A 19038-nucleotide genomic window follows, 5' to 3' on the forward strand; every position below is an offset into this window, starting at 1 on the left:
ACGCATTATAAAAATATCTCATAGAGTTACATCTAAGCTAGTAATTGTTGCATACAGTTTCTAGTGAAATTTTTGTATGCGGGCCGGCCGTCACAGCTTACCACCATCGACTTTGCCCTTGGTTGGTTGTTTTTTCATAGCATAAACTAAATAACAAGAAATTTAAATAGTATTATTACATAAATTAATACACATTGAATACTTTTTGTGAAGACCACATGCGTCGTCTGCTCACGCAGACGACTTAAGTGGTAGGCGCCTAAATCATTTAACGGGCGCATGCATCCTTTATCGGGTTTATACAATTAAAGAAGTTGAGAATTGGCAGCCACTTAAAACCTGATATCACAGGCTTGTTTTAACTTAGGACTGGCCAGCAGTACACCTGATAGAACCTAAGTGAAATTGCAACGACAGTCACTATTAGCTACGCCCATGGCTACGCCACAAGAACGCACTTGTCTCTCTTAAAAGATGCTGACACGTACGAATTTCATTTTAACACTCTGTATGTGTGCTCGCCCTAAAAACCTTTCGTTTATTTGGGTTCGTCTAAATTCTTCGTTACTGTGCTTTTCGTGGTCCGTATATAGGCGGCGCTGTAGACATCACAACAGCAAAATGAAACTTCCTTTGCTGCGCGATAATTCTTTTTATTATTCCTGGCGTGGATACAAGTGCACTATAAAATCTACCACGGCGACATGTGCATAGACCGTTGAGTCAACAGTAATGCGTACAGCATACTGACATTTATCATAAATTTGTACAATGCGAAGCTTCAGGGCGTGATAAATGCATGGTGTCATGACTACCCAGTATGCAAATTCTTCAGCGGTCGCGCGCTCTTTGTTTTACTTGTCTTTGGTGCTATCAATATCGTTATTGTTTTCCGTACCTCGCAGCAGGAGGAAGTATACGTGTTGGTACGGGGGAAAGGCTGGCCTAATGTGATACGATATACTACGATACGATATACCTACAGCGAAGGAACCAAGCACACAAGCATTCTATTTCTATGTTTTTTGGCCCGCCGCAACCTCAGTTGGAATGTGAACTCTTATTTTCCCTCCGAGACACACGAGTGCCAAACCTCACTCTCCCGTCACAATTATTTGTTGATAGTAAACACACCATGTGCTATGGCTGGTCTGCCCATTCAGCAAGGAAGAGCGGCGCTGTGCGGCTGCCGTGTTTTGCTCCATATTTCACGTAACGGCAAAGCGGCGGCACGCTTCCTGGGCCGTCGAACTGGCTCGCAAGAGCGCGGCTGGCGCGGCGACGACACAGGAATGCGCATTCCTGCGCCCGCCGAGTCTCGACCAATGGGCGTCGTGGGCTCCTCCCACGTGACTCGCGGCATACCACGCGTGTTTCTGCAGTCGTCGGAATGCATGCTGCTGTTTTTGTCAAAACTTCGGCGCGGCGGCAGCGGATAGAGGTTGCCGCTCATAGGCGATCCGCAGGAGTAATCTCCTATGCTTCGCAGCGTGGACGAAGCGACGTGAGTGAAACGAAAAAGGCTGTCACCGCACGTTGTAAATCTGCGTCACAAGTTGCGCGCTGACCGCCTCTGCGCGACCGTGGCCAGGCCCCGTCCGCGCGGGTGTAGCTCTGCCGGCATTCCTGCGGTGAGGAGCGGTGGTGCGCCAACGCGCATCGCTCCCCGTTGATCAGCTGACAGCCCGAGAGAAAACTGTGCTGCGGACTTTCTCGCCTGTCTCGTGGTTTCGCTTGCTGTCCGCGCTGGATAAGGACTGTATTCGCGCTTAGCACAGAGCTACAGCTGGATCTCCTCTGCAGCGCGGTGTGCGCGCTCCATCAACCGTTCATGCCTGTCCCAAAAATGTAGGTACACGTTGTGTGTGCTTGGCACTTTTTTTGTCTTTCTCTTTAGCTTGTGCTATCGATTGCTGCATGCTGCTAGTGCGCGTACAGTCGGTGCTCCCCTTGCGCTCACTCTCGTGCAGCCGTTCAACACTATTTCTACTTGCTCTGTCTTTTCTTTTTTTAGCTACTGCGGAATGCGCGGAGACACAAGACTACACACAGCCTTATCACCGACACAAATGCGATCGAGCTAGGTGTGACATCAATATTACATACTACTCAGACTAATTCTATAGTTTTTCTGATTTTTTCCAAGTGTCGAGGCTCTCGCACATATATAGTAGACGTATGCTACCAATTTTTTTTAGGCAATTTTCCAAACAACTGAAACAAACACTGTAAGCTTTTCACTTTCCCGTAATTTTATCTGTTGTAAAACTTGTCACTAGCCATCATCACGATTATAATGTGAAAGTAATACGTGATATATTCATTTAATGATCTGCATGCAAAGGCATGTGACACACCTGCGCTTCTGATGTAGCTTGCAGAAGTGATTAATGCAGGGGCATGAGCTGATATAGAGAACAACCCTTCTTTCATAAAAGAAAGAAGAAAAATAAATAAAAGAAATATTAAAGCTCAGAAGGCGCACTTCTGACATTGCTTGGATCTTTTCTTTTAAAATAGGGAGATCATGGTATCAGGATATGTTGAGTTGAAACTGAAGCATTCTTCTAATGTTTGTTGCATAAATGAGATGAGAGGTCTACTTGCTGGTATAAACTCGATAGCTCCTTTTTTTCGTATTGTTTTTTGTGTGCCTTAGAGCTTTCTTCAGTGACTTGAAGTGCTGTTTTTAAAGCGTTTTTCTTCTTTAGAGCGGCTTGTGGCCAGTACGGTAGCACGGTGATCTTATTCTATACCTGCATGGCCTCTTGGCTCTGTGCTTGCCCCTTGCACTGCCGGTTTACGAAGCTGTTTTAGCACTGCCGCATTCTAGTCCTGTATGCTTCCTCGCTGCTATTCAGCTTGAAACGGTGCTTCTCGATGATGAGCACCAGTTAGCATCATTGAGCTTCTTTCCGCTACCTGTGGTCAGCTACCTGCGAATTGACTGGCACTCTTTTTTCACTCTTCTCTTTGGCATGTTAGTACTGAGTACTGATTCGCTGTTTTGCAACCATTCTGAATTTTCGCACTCATTATGGTACCTGACACTAAGAAGCATGCTCCTTGGGTGTTGTTGCCTTTGAGCTTTGATGTCCTAACTCTGCTTTCGCCCAGCGACCTACTCTTCCGACGTCACCGTTCCTTCTCTGAGCTTCCACTTCTGCTGCACCTACTCGAAGACCAGTATCTTAAGCATCATATCTCCTTTCGGTCAATCATTTTGTTGCTGCTACTAGGTAACAAACTGGCTCCTGAAGTCTCCGGCATTGCTCTTCGACATGTCCTCAGTGTACTTTGGCCCAAAGAGAGGCTCTATTTGTCTCGGTGAGAGCACGCTCATTTTGTTTTCACCAGGTTTGACACTGTTGAAATTACTTCTGCGCTCACCAAACAGTCAGCTATCTGCCTTTTTTCATGCTTCATCATTTTATTTCCTGCAGCTACATCCTTTGGGACAACTCGTTCTGTCCAGCCTCACTAAGTTTCCATTGAGACAGTGGTCTTTCCATTCCAGTATGAATTTGTCCTCTGTGTGTTCCTAGGCTGCATCAACACTGTCACTTGTTTTGGTCATCTGCTTGAACATGAAGCACACTAACAGTTGACTTTTTGATAAGCCTTGTGGATATCACGGTGGATCTTGGCTTTTTAAAATTTCTTCTCCCTGTTGGGCACAAACGTTGACGTCTGCATCCTCAGCATTGCCCACTTCTTCGTGCATCTTTGAAATAGGTGGTTGCAGGTTGTTTGCTATTTTTTGAAGCTTACACACCTCGGATCCCTGGTGGGCTGCCGCTATTGTGAGCATGATGGCAATGACGTGACAACGACTGTGCACCTACTCTTTCTGCTCTATTCATTTGCTCCTTAGAGGCCAGATACTTATGACCATTCGCTTAAAAATTATGCAACATGAAACACAATGGATCTCAACAAAACATGCACGGTGGACTAAGGCAGGGAACGTGCCCCGCAACCGCCACAGAGAAGTGCCACACAGTGCCAGCACTGACCGCAGCACTTAACCCTTCAGGTGGCACATGTCTGAACATCTGAGCAATACATCTCCATATCCGCCAACTCCCAAATTTTTTTTTTTTAATTTATGACTTTGGGTTCATTCTATAATTTTGCTAATGTTTCGTCAAGTCTATTTAAAAATAAATATTTTACAAGAAAGTTATAAAGCTATTGAGAGATGCAGCACAAGATTGTAAATAGTGCAACAATTAAAAATAAAATTGTGATGGTACCTGCTTTGTTCTATTGTGGCAGCGTAAGATGTCATATATATCGCAATTATTTGAGATATGGCTGCAGATTGCCGAGGTCGCGCATGATCATGGTGATAACGGATATTTACTACTGCAGACAGCACCTTAATGGAGTTTTGTTCATCAGTCTCTGACCATACTGTCTTATTGTGCAAGGACACCAGAGGGGTATTTGCTTTAAACAAGTTGATTCAGAAAGCTTCCCGAACCAGATAAAATTGTCAACAAAGTTGCTGGAAAAGTAACTGTACTCTAAGAACAATGTGGTGCTTATCGCTCTCTTCCATTGCAAGTTTGCTTGCGGGCTGCATTAGAAAGGTAAATTATTATTTGATGTTAAGTATCCCACAAGCATGGCAAGGGCAGGGCTAACATAAAGAATACACATGCTATGCCCTCCCCTAGTATCATGTTCAAGGGGCTTTTTACAAATTTGAGCTTGGTATGCAGGTTGGTATACATCTCTATTTGTTCAAAACGATTGATTTTAGGTTTAACAGGTTGATATGCATCTCTATTTGTTTAAAAAAAATTGAGAAAATATCATTGCTCGAATCTCTTTAGCTTCTTAAACAAATCAAGTAGTCCCGGTAAAGTGGGTTAAACAGATGCTTACCACTTATGTTCCAGTGTTAAACCTAGCACCTGCAAACACAAGGTGTGGCTTTTCCTCACAACGATGGTTGTTTTGCCACACAAGACACCACAACGAACAACTCTCCTACTGTTGAGAGTGTATACAGTAACTGTGAATGTTGCTTTAGCAGAGTGGGACTGACAACCAATTTTCATGGTACCTGCTTTACTTAATGCAATGGAAAGCTTACTGGTCAGAGTGTCTATTCATGAAGTGATAATGCGAAAATATCGTGGAACATTTTTAATCAAAATTTTTCTATCTGCAGCGAAAATGTAGTCATTCACTGTAAGCATACTGAAACCGATGATAGGTGAGCACAATAGCGATTATATGCCGGCATTAGTGGGAGGCAGACAAGTGCTGCTGTAACTGTGAGGAAGTGTTATTTTGTTTATGAAGTCAATGGTCCTGCGATTCATGTTTTCCGATGTGTTAAAGTATTTCTGCGATAATAGATGCATGTTTTTGTGGTTTCCTTCATGTCCAACTGCTTTGGTATCTAATTAGTCAAAACGAAATTAATTGGATCGAAAACAAAACAACGCTTTCACACATGATACACAGTTCAGTGTGTTGCAGTAGCCATGCGTGCGCTTTTGATTTCCAAAGCATAGAATAAAGCGCGACTGTCTAATAATATAGCAACTGCAATTTTAAGCAATAATTATGTTGTACTTACATAATACAGCTTGCGTACAGCTGACTTACGTACAGTAATCTTATAAACTACATCCAAAATACCGATACATCACCGCTAGGCCTTGCCACTTACTGGTTTTTGAGACTTTCTTTGCCAATTTAAAATTATAATTCCTACTTAAATCATGAACAGCGTGCTGGATTCTATCACTGTAAATCATGGTCATTTAATTTCCATCAACATTTCGCAGCACATTCTGGTCAGTTGTCAGTCCCTTTAAGATAAAATGTATGGAATTGGATATTTTCATTTACTTTCCGATAGATTATAGGCCACTTATGTACACCTGAACCTCTTTTTTAGGACATGGTCCTCCATATTCAATTCCTTCATAGTTCTCACAAAAGAAGCTTTTTGGCGTATCTCTGTTTGATAGATTTCTTGGGTACTTTGCGATGTCTGTTAACTCACGGCCTGAAATGTGGAATGGCTGTTGTCCATAGCACCACAGGCTTTAGTATGATTATTATTCATTTTTCTTAGAGCTCGCAATAGCTAGTATGCTTAAATGTTATGTTTTCGAAAAGAATTGCTGTGGCATGCTTTTTGATAAAAATAATTACTTGAAGTTTTTGCCATAAAAGCACTGAAATAAAAAGTATTATTAAGTCGGGTATCGGAGTGGGCTAGACTCTTAAAAAAGTTTGCACCCTTTGTGGCATATCTTGTCCCACAACAATAATCGTCATCTGCCTTGCTTGCATTTCCTTTCTTTAATGCTGCGAGCCTGGTACTTCCAGGTCACAAGCGTGGAATGCACGTTATCAGTGTGATGTGGCATTCTCAACAGGAAAGTAGCGAGCACAGATTTTTCAAGAATGGAAATGCAAACAAGGCAGATGACAATTATTGTTGTGAGACAAGGTAAGTCCCGAAGAGTGCAGACTTCTTTAAGAGCGTAGTTGCTTTCCAATGCGTGGCAAAGCACGACATGAGGCAATCTGTTTATTGATTGTCCTTCATCTTGTGTCATGTTTGCCTTGTGAATGCGTACACATTAAAGGAGCGCTTAGTGTAGTCACACATGTACCACACATACACATAAACAAATCATAGCGTCACAACTGCACACTTTGTTCCTTAGCTTATTAATTCAGCACTGACCATTTGCCACCAGAGAAACCAACATGCGCTTTGATGCAGCAGCATTTAGAGCATGCTGACTGAAGCACCTGCTGTTGGAAAGGTGACATGTCCCGGTATAGGAGCAGTAATACTAAAACACTAACCTCACTGTCAGTTTTCTTGGCTCACACAAACAGTGCAGCATATGTAAACAGCAATATTTTCCCACAGTGTATATTTTGTTAAATCATCTGCAAGCATGCACACATAGATATACTACATATATAGGATGTTTTCTTTAGCTGCACCTAATATTTAAAAAATTTGCATGTTTCAAATAGCACAGTTCTTACCCTTGAACTATATTACTCATTGAAGCAGCCATTACTTCTACAAGAAATCAAAGTGTTTAAGTTGAATAAGTAACACAAATACGCTAATTAACTTTCATTATAATTACATTACGGCACACATTTCAATCTACAAATTGTAGCCAGCGGGTTTGCACCACTTACAAATTTAGAATGAATTCTGAGGATGGCACTGGTTTCGAGATATGCATCATCACACTTGCAGTAAATATGCACTGTTGTTCTACTTAGTCTATAAGAAAATGCTGTTTCATGCACCGGAGCACAAACGTAACTGGAACGCCAATTCATTTCATTGTACACTTTGAAAATATCTCAAAACTGGTGTTGTCCTGACAATTCTCTCCAAATGGATATACCTTGGGAACTCACCAGCTACACTTCGTAGATTGGAATATGTGCCGTAAGGTATTTAATCAAAAATGTAATTAGCATAACTATGTTAGTTCTTGAATTAAGTATTTTGATTTCTCATAGAAGTAATGGCTCACTAATAACCGCGTAATTTAGCTCAAGGGTTAAAATTGTGCTATCTGCCACAGGAAATTTTTAAAAATGTGATGCAGCTATAAAGAAAGAACAGCTGGTATACCATCCGTCTAAATTATAATAGAGGTAAGTGAAACATGATTAAGTGTGTAGTTGCATTTTGAGGCTTACATGCATTCATAATCGGTGCTGAATTCAGGATACAAGAAATCGGCTAGAATTACTGCACATTTCATTTTTATGGAATTATGTGTAACAGGCACTCTGATCATATTTTTTCCGTCTTTCACTGTTTGAATGCCGATGGCGCATGCACGCATACAGGAATGAATGCATACACACATACACATGTGGACTTATTTCTTCCAGCGAATACTCGTAAGTAGATCAGAACCTTTGGAATTGAACTTCAAAAGCTTGGAATAAACAGTGCACAAGATACAAGAAGGTATAAAAGTGAAATGGCATAAAAATTGGTAGAAACAGTAAACATGTGCTGTAGATGTCTGCAACAATATGAAGTTTGTCACACACAGTAATGTCGTGATCACACAAGCCTCAGTGCAGCCTACATGTGCACGCAAAGAGGACTTGTGTCATCTTTTTCTTGCAAACATATCATTTGCACTTTTTGAAATATACAGTCATGATATTAATGACATCCTGCGACTAAACAACTCGGAAATCTTCAAGATATGCCCATAGCTATATTTTTATCCCAAGAAAAACCTGTAAAGGAAAATTTCACATACAGTAAATGAACTGCTTCCTTCTCTTTATTTTTCATGTGAGCCTTTTCTTTAATGTTTAAAAATAATTCGTCACACTGAGGCAACAAAAGGAAACGCCAACCTACCCATGCATCTGTCATGACTCAGACGCAAAGTAATGTGCTTGAAATGTTTGTTTACTCACTGACGACTTTTCACGCCCATCCATGTCGCAGCTGCCACCACTCTGGTACCATAACATTTTCTTCACGTCTTGGGGGGAAATGTAGGGAGGCAGGGGTAGCTGTTGCTGCATGCCAGACCTAGCATGACATGCAGGAAAGAAATGTCGTGAATATTTATTGAGAAAAAAGAATTTACGTACATCTCATCAGCATGCTTTTCTGTAGGTGCACTCAGATAACAAACGCAGTCTCCATCTGATGTGCATCATTAATGTATGCTTTAAATGGTGTTCAGTGCAAATTTTTATGCCTGAGGTGACTTCACCCAACCACTTCTTTCTTCGGTGTCCCATTTGCTGCACGTGCTAAGGCACATGTTTCATGGTGGGCCTGCAATTGGCTTGAATGGATGCTAAGAATAAAAATAATTTGAGCTATATAAGTAATTTGCCCTTCACCAATACTGAAAAAGTCATTCTTACCGTGAGAGGATCCTTGCAAAGCCACACAAGGTGTAAAAGCTGGAAGACCTGTGACGACGCTGCCTTGATATTCCACGCCAGCAGAGCATGATGTCATAGATTTTGATGACGTTTGCTGAGGCCTAGTCAATTTTTTATTTGTAATGATCGACTGCATTATTTCTCAAATAACCAAGAACAAGCTTAACCAGTTTCAAGAACTTTTCCTTAGCCACAAGCACTCAAATGTGATAAAATACATTGAAATTTGTGACGTTGCATTTAATTCAGAAAATGCAACCGTGACCTTCATTTTCTATTACAGCAATCAACTTGTTACAGCAGGATTCACAAACATAGAGTTTTGAGAGTACACATTATCATTCTAAACTGGCTTACTGTTTCACTTTAATGTCCCTTTAAAGTTTCAGTGCTAGTTACATCTGTTGAGCGATCATGAGGGCACTAATTCTTGGTCCAACATTTAGTAGCAACTCAACTGCTATAACAAACGAGGCTCAAAACTACACAATATGGGAAGAGAAAAGGACAGAAGACTAACTTTGTTTGGGTAACCAAATATTTAAATTGAATATGTACATGTAAAAATGATAAACTTTAAATATCAACTAAATACCAAGTAATTTTTCCTTTCATATTAAAAAAAGTTCAGAGAAAAAAGCTTATAAGGATAAATGTGTTAAAGAAATAGGTTTATATGCTCTAAGCAGAAATATTTACCATGTTTACCATGAAATGTAACGTTATGCTACTGCTATCTAACTGGAGGGAACCAAAGCAGTGTTGTTTGCCGTCTCGTGGAGAAAATGGACATTTTTTTGTATTTCGCCTAACTACAAAATTAGGTCTTATTAATCAATCAACTTCTTAAATATTGTATTCACAGCAAAAGTGGCCGTGAGAAAATTGTAGACCACTCTGAAGAATTCCTGGTCCAGCTTTGTGTTGCTCAGTGGTTCTGCATAAAAGTTTTTTCCTAGCCTGAAAGAAAGCCTATCAATTGTGAAAAAGTGCCGCACGACTAGTCACGTGGTAGTTATTGTGTTTCATGGGCTTTCTTTCAGGTTTGCGGCTTTATTATGCACCGAAAGTAATTGTTAAAAAAGATAAAGCAGTTGCCAGTGAGGCAGCCTCAGTAACTTCGCCTTCTGTTTAGAAGTGAAGCCTCTTTGGCAGAATATACTGCATTCATAGGTGAATACATGCTAACTTGCTCAGTTTCCGATCCAAATATACTGCATCACTAAGATGAGCTACAGAAATCAATAGGTATTTCTTACTCAGCCGTTTATTGGTTGAAGTGGCCACCACAGAAGTGCCATTTGCATGGACCTGTATGCACTAAAGAATCCATAAATCCTACATGTCTGAATATTTGGGCATTAATGAACATTAGATCTCTGTAAATATCAAATTCTGTTATCAGGTACAAATCAAATGGCAAAATCTATTCACATTCGAAATCTCAAATATTCTCACCCCCCTGCAAAAATAAATTCTTCACACTTGTCTGAAAATTGTGCACTGCTTTTTCTCTCCCGTGATGCAGTGTCTTGTTAGATGTTCATAACTATCCAATTTTGTTGTGCTTTCTTTTACGCTTTTCTGCTTTACCTTACACTCTTTGTTGACACATTAAATCATTCAACTGTGGGTTTATGGAGCCAAATGTTGAAAGACATATAACTTCTTGAAGAGACTTCAAAGTTGACAGTGTAAAGCACATATTCAGCGTGAACACATTAGTGCTCCATGATTGAAGCATGGTGGCATGCATGCTTAGGTCTGTATGAATGCTTTTGTCTGTGTTTATAAAGGCCTGTTCCTTGGCATCAATAATTGTCTGCTCCTTTCTTTGTTTTGCATTTATCTACTCTACTCTCTTAAAATGCCCAGCAGTTGATCGTCCACTGCAAGCAATCACTTAGGGGAGTTGGCCTAGAAGACACTTAATCCTTTGTCAGGCACGAGGAATCTACTCATGGCTTCTGGTATAGCTTTTACCAAATGAACTGTACCGCATGGAAGAACCGCAAAAAATTTAACATTTATTGCACAATAATATTATATTAAAAATAAGCGGGACAACACCTGTCCCACAAATAACTTGAGGCCATGAGCGAAACTGGGACACACATTGTTCCTCTGCACACCTTGGGCTTCATCCTTTCAGGCTTTGAGGTGATTATGGCTTCTTATGAAAGGGTTCAAAGCATGCAATGCAAAGAGGCACTTGACAGGCTCTACACATAAGCTTTGTGTGCTCTTCCTGCCAAGTCGTCGAGTGCCATCACCACCTTCTGCACGTAGTGGCGGTGCACGGGTAGTGCCCGTGGCCCATCGAGCCAAATGTCTGTTGACACTCCTGTCATGATTGAGCAGTTGTTGCCTTCTATTTTGTGATATATTAAACTGTGCCAACCCTTGCAAGAAGTTCCTCCCATCGAAGAACTTTCTGCCCAGTATGACTCGAAAGGACGGCTATGTCATGCTGTTTTTGTAACAGTGATGGACGTCTTCTACCAGTACATTCAGCATATTTGCAGGTGAAAACAGTGGCTCACTCTCATGCCAAACCTTGTCATTAGTTGATCTAACTGTATTACTGGAGTGCAAGAAGTAATTTTTCCACTTACCGGACAACTCATTCATGGCAAAAGAGCAACCAAAATCACGTGCTTAAAGAGCAAGGACAGCCAAAAAGCATAGCAACAAGGAAAGCAACTGGAACTACTAGTGCCACCTACCAATTCAAATAAAAACTTGAAATTATGGTTGTTTTTTTTTCTAAGAGACAGCACTACCTGTTTCTGTGAGTTCACGTATGTTCCTCTGTGTACTTCAGGCAGCTTTCGCTTGTGGTTGCAGGCGGGACAAGGTATATGTCCCAGGGACCAACAGAGGATTAGGTGCCTGTAACCCTCATCTTATGGACCTGTTATTTCAACTCTACATATCCACACTTGTCTGGCAATGTGCATGTCCAGAAAAATTTCTGGGTGAGGCCGTCTGAGTGTTGTCGAGAAACACGGGGAAAAAAAAGGAGTTCGACATGTCTTCCCACACGTACCAAATAGTGAACGCCTCATGACATATTACCAAACAGTGAGTGCCGCATGAAACGTGCTCGCACTTGAATGCTGTGCAGGTGTGGGCCCACAGTAGCGGCTGCCGAGAAGCGCAAGCTTCCTTTACCCCTTATGGCGTCGTCATCATCCGCGCCTCCTAGTGAAAAGCAGCCCCGGCGGTGCGATGACGTCGCCGTCGAGCCGCTGCAACCGCTCGACATGCGGCGCTCACGGCCTTCGGTGATCCGGCGCTGCTCGGCTGTGGTGCGACCCATGCCCGAGGAGCACGAGCCACCACTGCCGGCAAGGCTGCTGAGAAGCTCGACGACCACGGTGACCGGGATGACTGGCATCCGTGGGGCTTCCGACCAGCCAGACCCTGCGGTGGAGGCACACTTTCGCCGCTCGCTTGGGCCACAATATGCGGCACTGTTCGCCGGTCCGGCCGAAGCTGCCAGCTCAGCGCTCACCGTCGATGACCACTTTGCTCGGGCACTGGGGCCGGACACCTGGCTACGCCTGCAGGACGGCCTAACCTCCTCCTGACTGCCGGCGAAGCAGCAGTTGCGGGTGCGTTCACTGCCACATTGTGTGGACCAGAGCAGCACAAACTCAATTAGGTTCACCGCCTGAATGACTTAGATCATAACTGGGCCATCAACTAAGAAGAGCTTTGCTGATCATTATGTTTTCCCTGGCACACCACACTGGTGTTGCAGACAATGGCAAATGCAGAAACGAAACAAACCTTTTTCGTTTGCACTTCATCCTGCTGTAATACTGCATGTATGTGCCCAACTTTCTCAGCATTCTTTTACTGCAGGAGTTGTGGTTTATGGCTTGGTCCCTCTACAGACTTTCAGCATCAAAATGAAATGGAAACGTCATGACCTAATTTGTCAGTGCTGCAACCAGCCTGCACACTTCAGGCCAAATTTATTTGTTACCCCCCTCAGTGCTAAAGGCTTTAGAGGGAGCATTGGGTTATGAATGTTTTGGAGTTTAAAATACCAAAATGAGCAACAAACATGCTGACTTCTAATTATACAATGTTATCTGTACAACTTTTTCTTCATGATCCAAGTGAAATGAAACATCACAGAGGTGCCATATTCTCAGTGCAGAAGTGAGGATGTTGAAATATGGTGTGAAAAATGCTCAAAGGAAACAACTTACGACGGGATGTTAGGAACGATAGGTTGAGGTTTGGTTTCGTGACATATGTGTTTGCAGTTCTGTTGGAGTTAGACAATATAAAACAAACCAAGTTGTTTTGAACCATTTCTAGTGACTGTAAAATTAAATTGCCACCCAGGTTACCCTCTTTCATAGGAAGTGAATCACGTTGTAGACATTTGCTCCCCTACGTGTCGCCTCACTGCAAAGTTCTGGTGTTATCACAGTGGGATTCTTGAGATTGGTTGTAAATAACATGGATAAAATAATCAACATGGATAAAATAATCAAAATGGATCTGTTGCTATGGCAGCACGGAGGTGGCTCACTGTGGCCTGGATTGGCGTGACTTGAGGCAACATATACTAGCTCACACACGGAAATGATTGAAATACTCACTGATGCACAGAACTGCACGAACACTTCAAAATAATTGAATGCAGCCACAGAACACACAAGCAATTCCCACCCTTTTAGTTCTTCCTCTCTCACAGGAGTTTGCGTTTTGAGATGATTGAAACGCTCGTCGATGCTCACAAATGCACAAACATGTGAGAATGATTCTATGCACTTTTCTCAGCTCCTAGTAAATGTGTGACAAGCTGGCATGGCTCAATCCAGAAGAAACACCGTGTCAAGTGCGAGGGCTGGTGAAAGCATGTTTCGTGGCTGACCATTACCAGTGTTTCATGACAGTCCGGCATGGTTCTATCAGAGAGGGGGTCCTCTGGATCCCGTCTGCTCTCGGGGAACTGAAGCATTGTCAGTGGAACTGTTGAAGCATTGGGAAATGGCTCGGTTCTAGTGAAAACTGTTGTGAGAGTGGCTCAGAACAAAATGGTTGCCGAGGCCACTTCTAGCAGTCATCGAAAGAAAGGTGATAGGGTGCATATTCATACATTCTCAAGGGCTAGTATGAAACAGATGGCAGGTTTCTTAGTACATATGCATTCTTGCTGAACTGAAGAAGCAGTACTGGGCATAGACTGGACATTCAGCGCACAGATGCAACGGACCAGCAGACAAGACTACTGCTTGACTTGCATAACAGCTGCATGCCATACTAAAGACATGCCAGACATCCCCATCTAGACAGAAGTCTAGATGGGGATGGTGGTGTGGACATTACAAATATTGATGTGTGCAAAACACCACACAAGGTAATTATTTATGGATAAAGGAATGCATGAGGCTCACATCACGCAGGAGCAGTTGGGTACATTCATCCTATGGTTGTTGTGATGTGGCCTATGATTATGTAGATTTTACTTTATGCAAGTTACATTGTTGTCATCATAAAAAATGCAGAATGGCACTTTATGGCCTGATAGTCTTAAGCAGTAAGACGAAGGCTGCGTGATGAGCTGAACCAAACCAGGGTGATAGTTGGGAAGACTTGCACAGAGCACACAAGAAATTGTCCCTGTCAGGAGTTTTACATACAGCAGATTATCTTCATAGTTTAACATTTATGTTTGATACCATATAACTGCAGACACCTTCAATAAAACTTGGTTGCGAACTAGCCCCTTTTTCATGTGTTTGATTTTTTCTCCATATTGTCAAACTTCTTGCTGTAGCAGAACTGATAGTTGGGCGAGTTGGTACGAAGCGCTCGTGTGTCCCCTTCACTGTGTGCTTGTCAATTGTGCGCGCAAGAATATTTTACTATGAAACTTCTTGCTCTTCAGTGTGCAACAGAGAGCCGAAGGCTACAGTGCCTGAACTAATTGTGCATCCAGAAAAATGCAATATTTGTAAACCCTTGTCGTGCTATCAACATTCCTGGTTACCATGCTGAACATCAGTATTAACAATACCAGAATAGTACAGAGGCACAACACAAAAAGGATATGATTAACTATCATTGTGTACTTGCCTGTCTGGGAACTGTGATAGTGTCAGACTTCCAACAAATATAGAAGTAGCAAACTGTTCTCAAAAATAAGCATTGACACAATGCGATATAGTGTTGAAAATATACTGAATTGCAGCTAAAAAGTTGCACGGGAGAAAAGTCCGTTTTCATCTACTTGTTTGTGCAGGTGTGTAAATAGTCTCTTCAGTGGTGGCTCCTTGGTCCAGCGTACAGGACAACCTCTACTGTGCACCTTGCCAGCCTCCTGCAGCCCTTACTAATCCGTTGCGACGATCATCCAGTGGCCTCAGTCAGGACTGGAGGGAATTTCTTGGTGTGACCAGGCACTACGAAAGATTGCCCTTGTAAAGAATATGTGCTGTCGACATCATCTTGAGGAACACTCCGGGGAAAAAATGTGCAACAGCCTTGTAGGCTTTATGGTGTACAAGGTAGTGCAAATGCTAACACTGGCGACCCTGCGGTCTTGACGTGGAGCTCATAATGAACATTGATCCTTCACTGTGTCTATCACTTGGGCTAGTTGGTTGTTTAAGGTTCCTAATAAAAGCACAGACAACTTTGTGACTTTGAAGCAGTCTCTTTTGTCTTTTGCCTCTTTTGTCTTAGTTCCATATAGCTGAGCCTATTTTGTATGCTTTCCCAGCATAGGCCGGCAAAATAAATGGAACTTGCTCAGACTAGCTCACAAGATATATATTTTGCCTAGGCTCACTGGGGCTTAGACCCATCGTAACTCTACCCAATTGGGCTCACTCAGACTCCATTTCATCGGAATTCTCCTCAGCTTAAACTCGAACTTGCTGGACTCGCCTAACGTATACACAGCCAGGCTAACTTGGACTCAGGCTCTAGGGTCGGTCTTAGTCTGAGTGAGCCGGCTCATGAGAGAGTTTGCTGGCCAATATTTTATGCTGATAAGTTCTTCTTAAGATGTAAAAGTTTAGCAGAATAAATATTTTTCACTGCCCTTTACGGTTTTTAGTGCTGCCAATGGTTGACACTGAACTATACTAACAGACACAGAGTTCAAGGAGAGGCACAGACATTTCTAACAACAGTTTATGATGAAAGGAAAAACAAGAGACTGAGACATTGCTTATACATGCATGGTTGACAACACTGTGAACAGCTCGTTCAACTGTTTTGCTTGTGTATACTGTCATAATTGATTCTTTAATTTCGAGGGCAGTTAAGTCAGATATGTTAAGTAAACCTATATTGTTGAATTACTTTTCAAGAGACCTTACAACATAAGCTTTATCTCAAGAAATTAAATAAATTGTAGAGATAACTGTCACTGAAAGAGCCACACAATTCTGCAACTATTGCCCACAGTGAATGTGGTCTGTCGCATAGCTGTGTTGATGATCTCGAAGGTCGTAGCATCCTGGATCTTACGTTAGAGAACTACTCGGAGAGGGCATCAGACTTGCATAAAAAACTTTAGGAAAAATGTCTAGACATGACTACAGCCAGAAGTGTGAACAGGGTGCTCCAGTGAGTTCTAGAGGAAAATTCAGTAAAAGTGGTGTAACTGCATCTTTTGTGTTGCCATGCTACATTTATAACTTTTTTATCAGTCATTCACTGCAATTCATCATTTGTAAATGGGAGCATATCACTTCGTAGGATCTGCTACCATATTTTCTGAGTAGCAGTGCCAATCTTGTCCTAAGCTTATGTCCTTTTCTTGCTTATACAATCTCTATTCTCCTGAAAGGGCGTTTTGGATACTTTAGAACATTAATGTATTGCTTTATCTTGAGTTAGTATTTGCATTTGGTGTCTCTTTAATCAAACAGCAGTGAGCCTGGCTTCTAGCATGCCAACACAATGGCTATGCTGCCCTGAAATCGCAAAACGTGTTTCCTCTTTTGTTTGCATTATGTGGGAAGCAGTGGCACCAGACAATGCTAAGGTTTTGTTGCATGTGTAGTTAGCATCAAAAGTTATGTTTTATCAATTGGGTGTTTAGGCACCTGCCTCAACTGTTCAACGTAATATGCCCCATTAAAAAACCATACCTTATGCACAATTACTGCTTCACATTTGACAAATTCATTCACGCTTTTCAGTGCATTTCAGTCTTTCTGTACTTTCATCCTTCTGGAGTCCTTTTAATTTCACCAAAGATGGAAAAAACAGCATTTGCCTAGTGTTTTGGGGTCAACTTTAGCCTGTGTGGTATGTTACCCATAACTATCATGCAGAACTTCTCACTATTTTGGGCAACCAATGTTGCATGATTTGCAAGGTCACGCGGTGACTCATAATTTTTTTTTTTTTTTGGCCAGGACATTTTGTTGTCTGCATCTCAATATTAAAAGTGGCTACAGATTTCTCCAATGGGAGAAATTTGTCTTTCTATTGAATGTGCTAATGTCATTAGCGTGCTGTTGCTATTGTCAGGCGATGTGGAAATGAACCCAGGTTCAATTAACACTTAAACTATCTTGGTCACACTGCAGAAGCTCTCAGCAGGCCAAACTCAACTATCACTTAATAGTAGGGCCAAAAAAATCAACTAGCTCCAGTGAATAAAATGTCATCCACATTACACAACCGAATTGGAGACCTAGAAAGTCAATGTCATTGTCTCGGAAACTTACAATCAGAACTAGAAATCGTTCAAACAACCAGAACCACCCGCCAACTCTCCGACTTAGGCACTCGCCGACTTGGGCACTTGCCGACTTAGGCACTCGCCTGGATGACCTCAAGAACCAGTCGAGAAGAAATAACCTTGTATTCTATGAAGTATCCAATCCGAATACATTCAAAACAATCAAAACAAAGAACATCAAAACAAAGAACAATCCGAGAAGATCGTCAATATACAATGCCTTCAAGATGTAATTTTGGAAATTTAACATAAAAACATAGAATGCGCTGACCGCCTTCCTTAGAACAAAAGCAACTATTCATTTTTTAGAACAAAAGCAAGTATTCTTCCCAAAGGTTCAAAACTCAAAAACACAAACTACAGTATTGGTGAAGACTTCTCTCCACCTGTTCGTAATGCATGTAAACAACTTATTGGCAGTTTTCATAAAAGAGCACTAAAGACAAAGACGAAGGAACACATACGACAGGGCTGGTGCTAAGCAGTGTAGGTATGTGTTCCTTCATCTTCGTCTTTAGTGCTCTTTTATGAAAACTGTCAACATGAACCAACTCGCCCAAATCAAGGTATTGTTAGAACTCGTTGCTTTCATGAGAAACATAACCAGACCCTTTTCCCTACTCTACAAAGCCTTCCACACGAGATCAAAATGATAAATTTTTGATTAAGGAACACAAACCATAAAGGAACTTCTGTAGGAACAAATTTGTCATCCGGAAACATGCAGTCAGCCAGGAACAAACCCTCGAGTTAATCTTCCATTTTCAGTGATATACACAAATGCTCGCAGTTTTCTTCCAATCCGTGAAGCCCTGATGTAATCTCATCTACTGGCCACAACATACTAACCATAACTGAAACGTGTCTTCCACATGATGTTGCAGACAGTGAGGTTCTGGAGGACATGCAGCTAGGACTTTAATAACCTTTATTGAAATGACTGTAAGAGCACATGAGGACGCAGCGTCCTTATCGTGATAAACAGATATTATGTTCAACTATTACTCTCACTTCAGATCGAGAAATATGGCCAAAGTGCAGCATTCCACCCAAGTGTCCTACTTGGTGTCTGCTACAGAGCCCCGAGCTGTAACCCCGGTTTCGCTGACAGACTAAACGACGCACTAGCCCGGATTACTAACAAGCATCCCAACTCTCAAATTCTTGTCTTTGGTGACTACAATTTCCCATGTATTGACTGGCAAAATGTAGGACCACTAATTGCCGGAAACTCGGAATCAAGAAACTTTGTTGATGTATGTCTAAACTTTAATCTCAATCAAATGATTCTAGAACTGACTCGAGTTGCCCATGGAACATCAAACATCCTAGACCTAATCTTAAAGAATTACCCTGAGAACCTATCGTCA

At 41.9% G+C, this 19038-nt stretch overlaps 1 protein-coding gene across 2 annotated transcripts in view; it reads left to right on the top strand.

Annotated features, from left to right (window-relative positions):
* Nucleotides 1-15616, top strand: part of LOC135899238 (transcription cofactor vestigial-like protein 4) — a 38745-nt gene extending 23129 nt beyond the window's left edge. Inside the window, exons 1-3 of one of the 2 annotated variants that reach the window (XM_065428512.2) lie at nucleotides 1200-1848; nucleotides 12068-12557; nucleotides 15209-15616. In XM_065428512.2, coding sequence (XP_065284584.1) covers nucleotides 1832-1848; nucleotides 12068-12533 — 483 coding nt within the window. In that variant the 5' untranslated portion in view covers nucleotides 1200-1831 and the 3' untranslated portion in view covers nucleotides 12534-12557; nucleotides 15209-15616. Of the gene's footprint in view, nucleotides 1-1199; nucleotides 1849-12067; nucleotides 12558-15208 lie in introns of those variants that run through there. The other variant, XM_065428511.1, reaches the window with a different exon arrangement.
* The last annotated feature ends 3422 nt before the right edge of the window (nucleotides 15617-19038 follow it).

Source organism: Dermacentor albipictus, chromosome 5 (genome assembly GCF_038994185.2).
Source record: "Dermacentor albipictus isolate Rhodes 1998 colony chromosome 5, USDA_Dalb.pri_finalv2, whole genome shotgun sequence".
Classification (NCBI taxonomy): Eukaryota; Metazoa; Arthropoda; class Arachnida; order Ixodida; family Ixodidae; genus Dermacentor; species Dermacentor albipictus.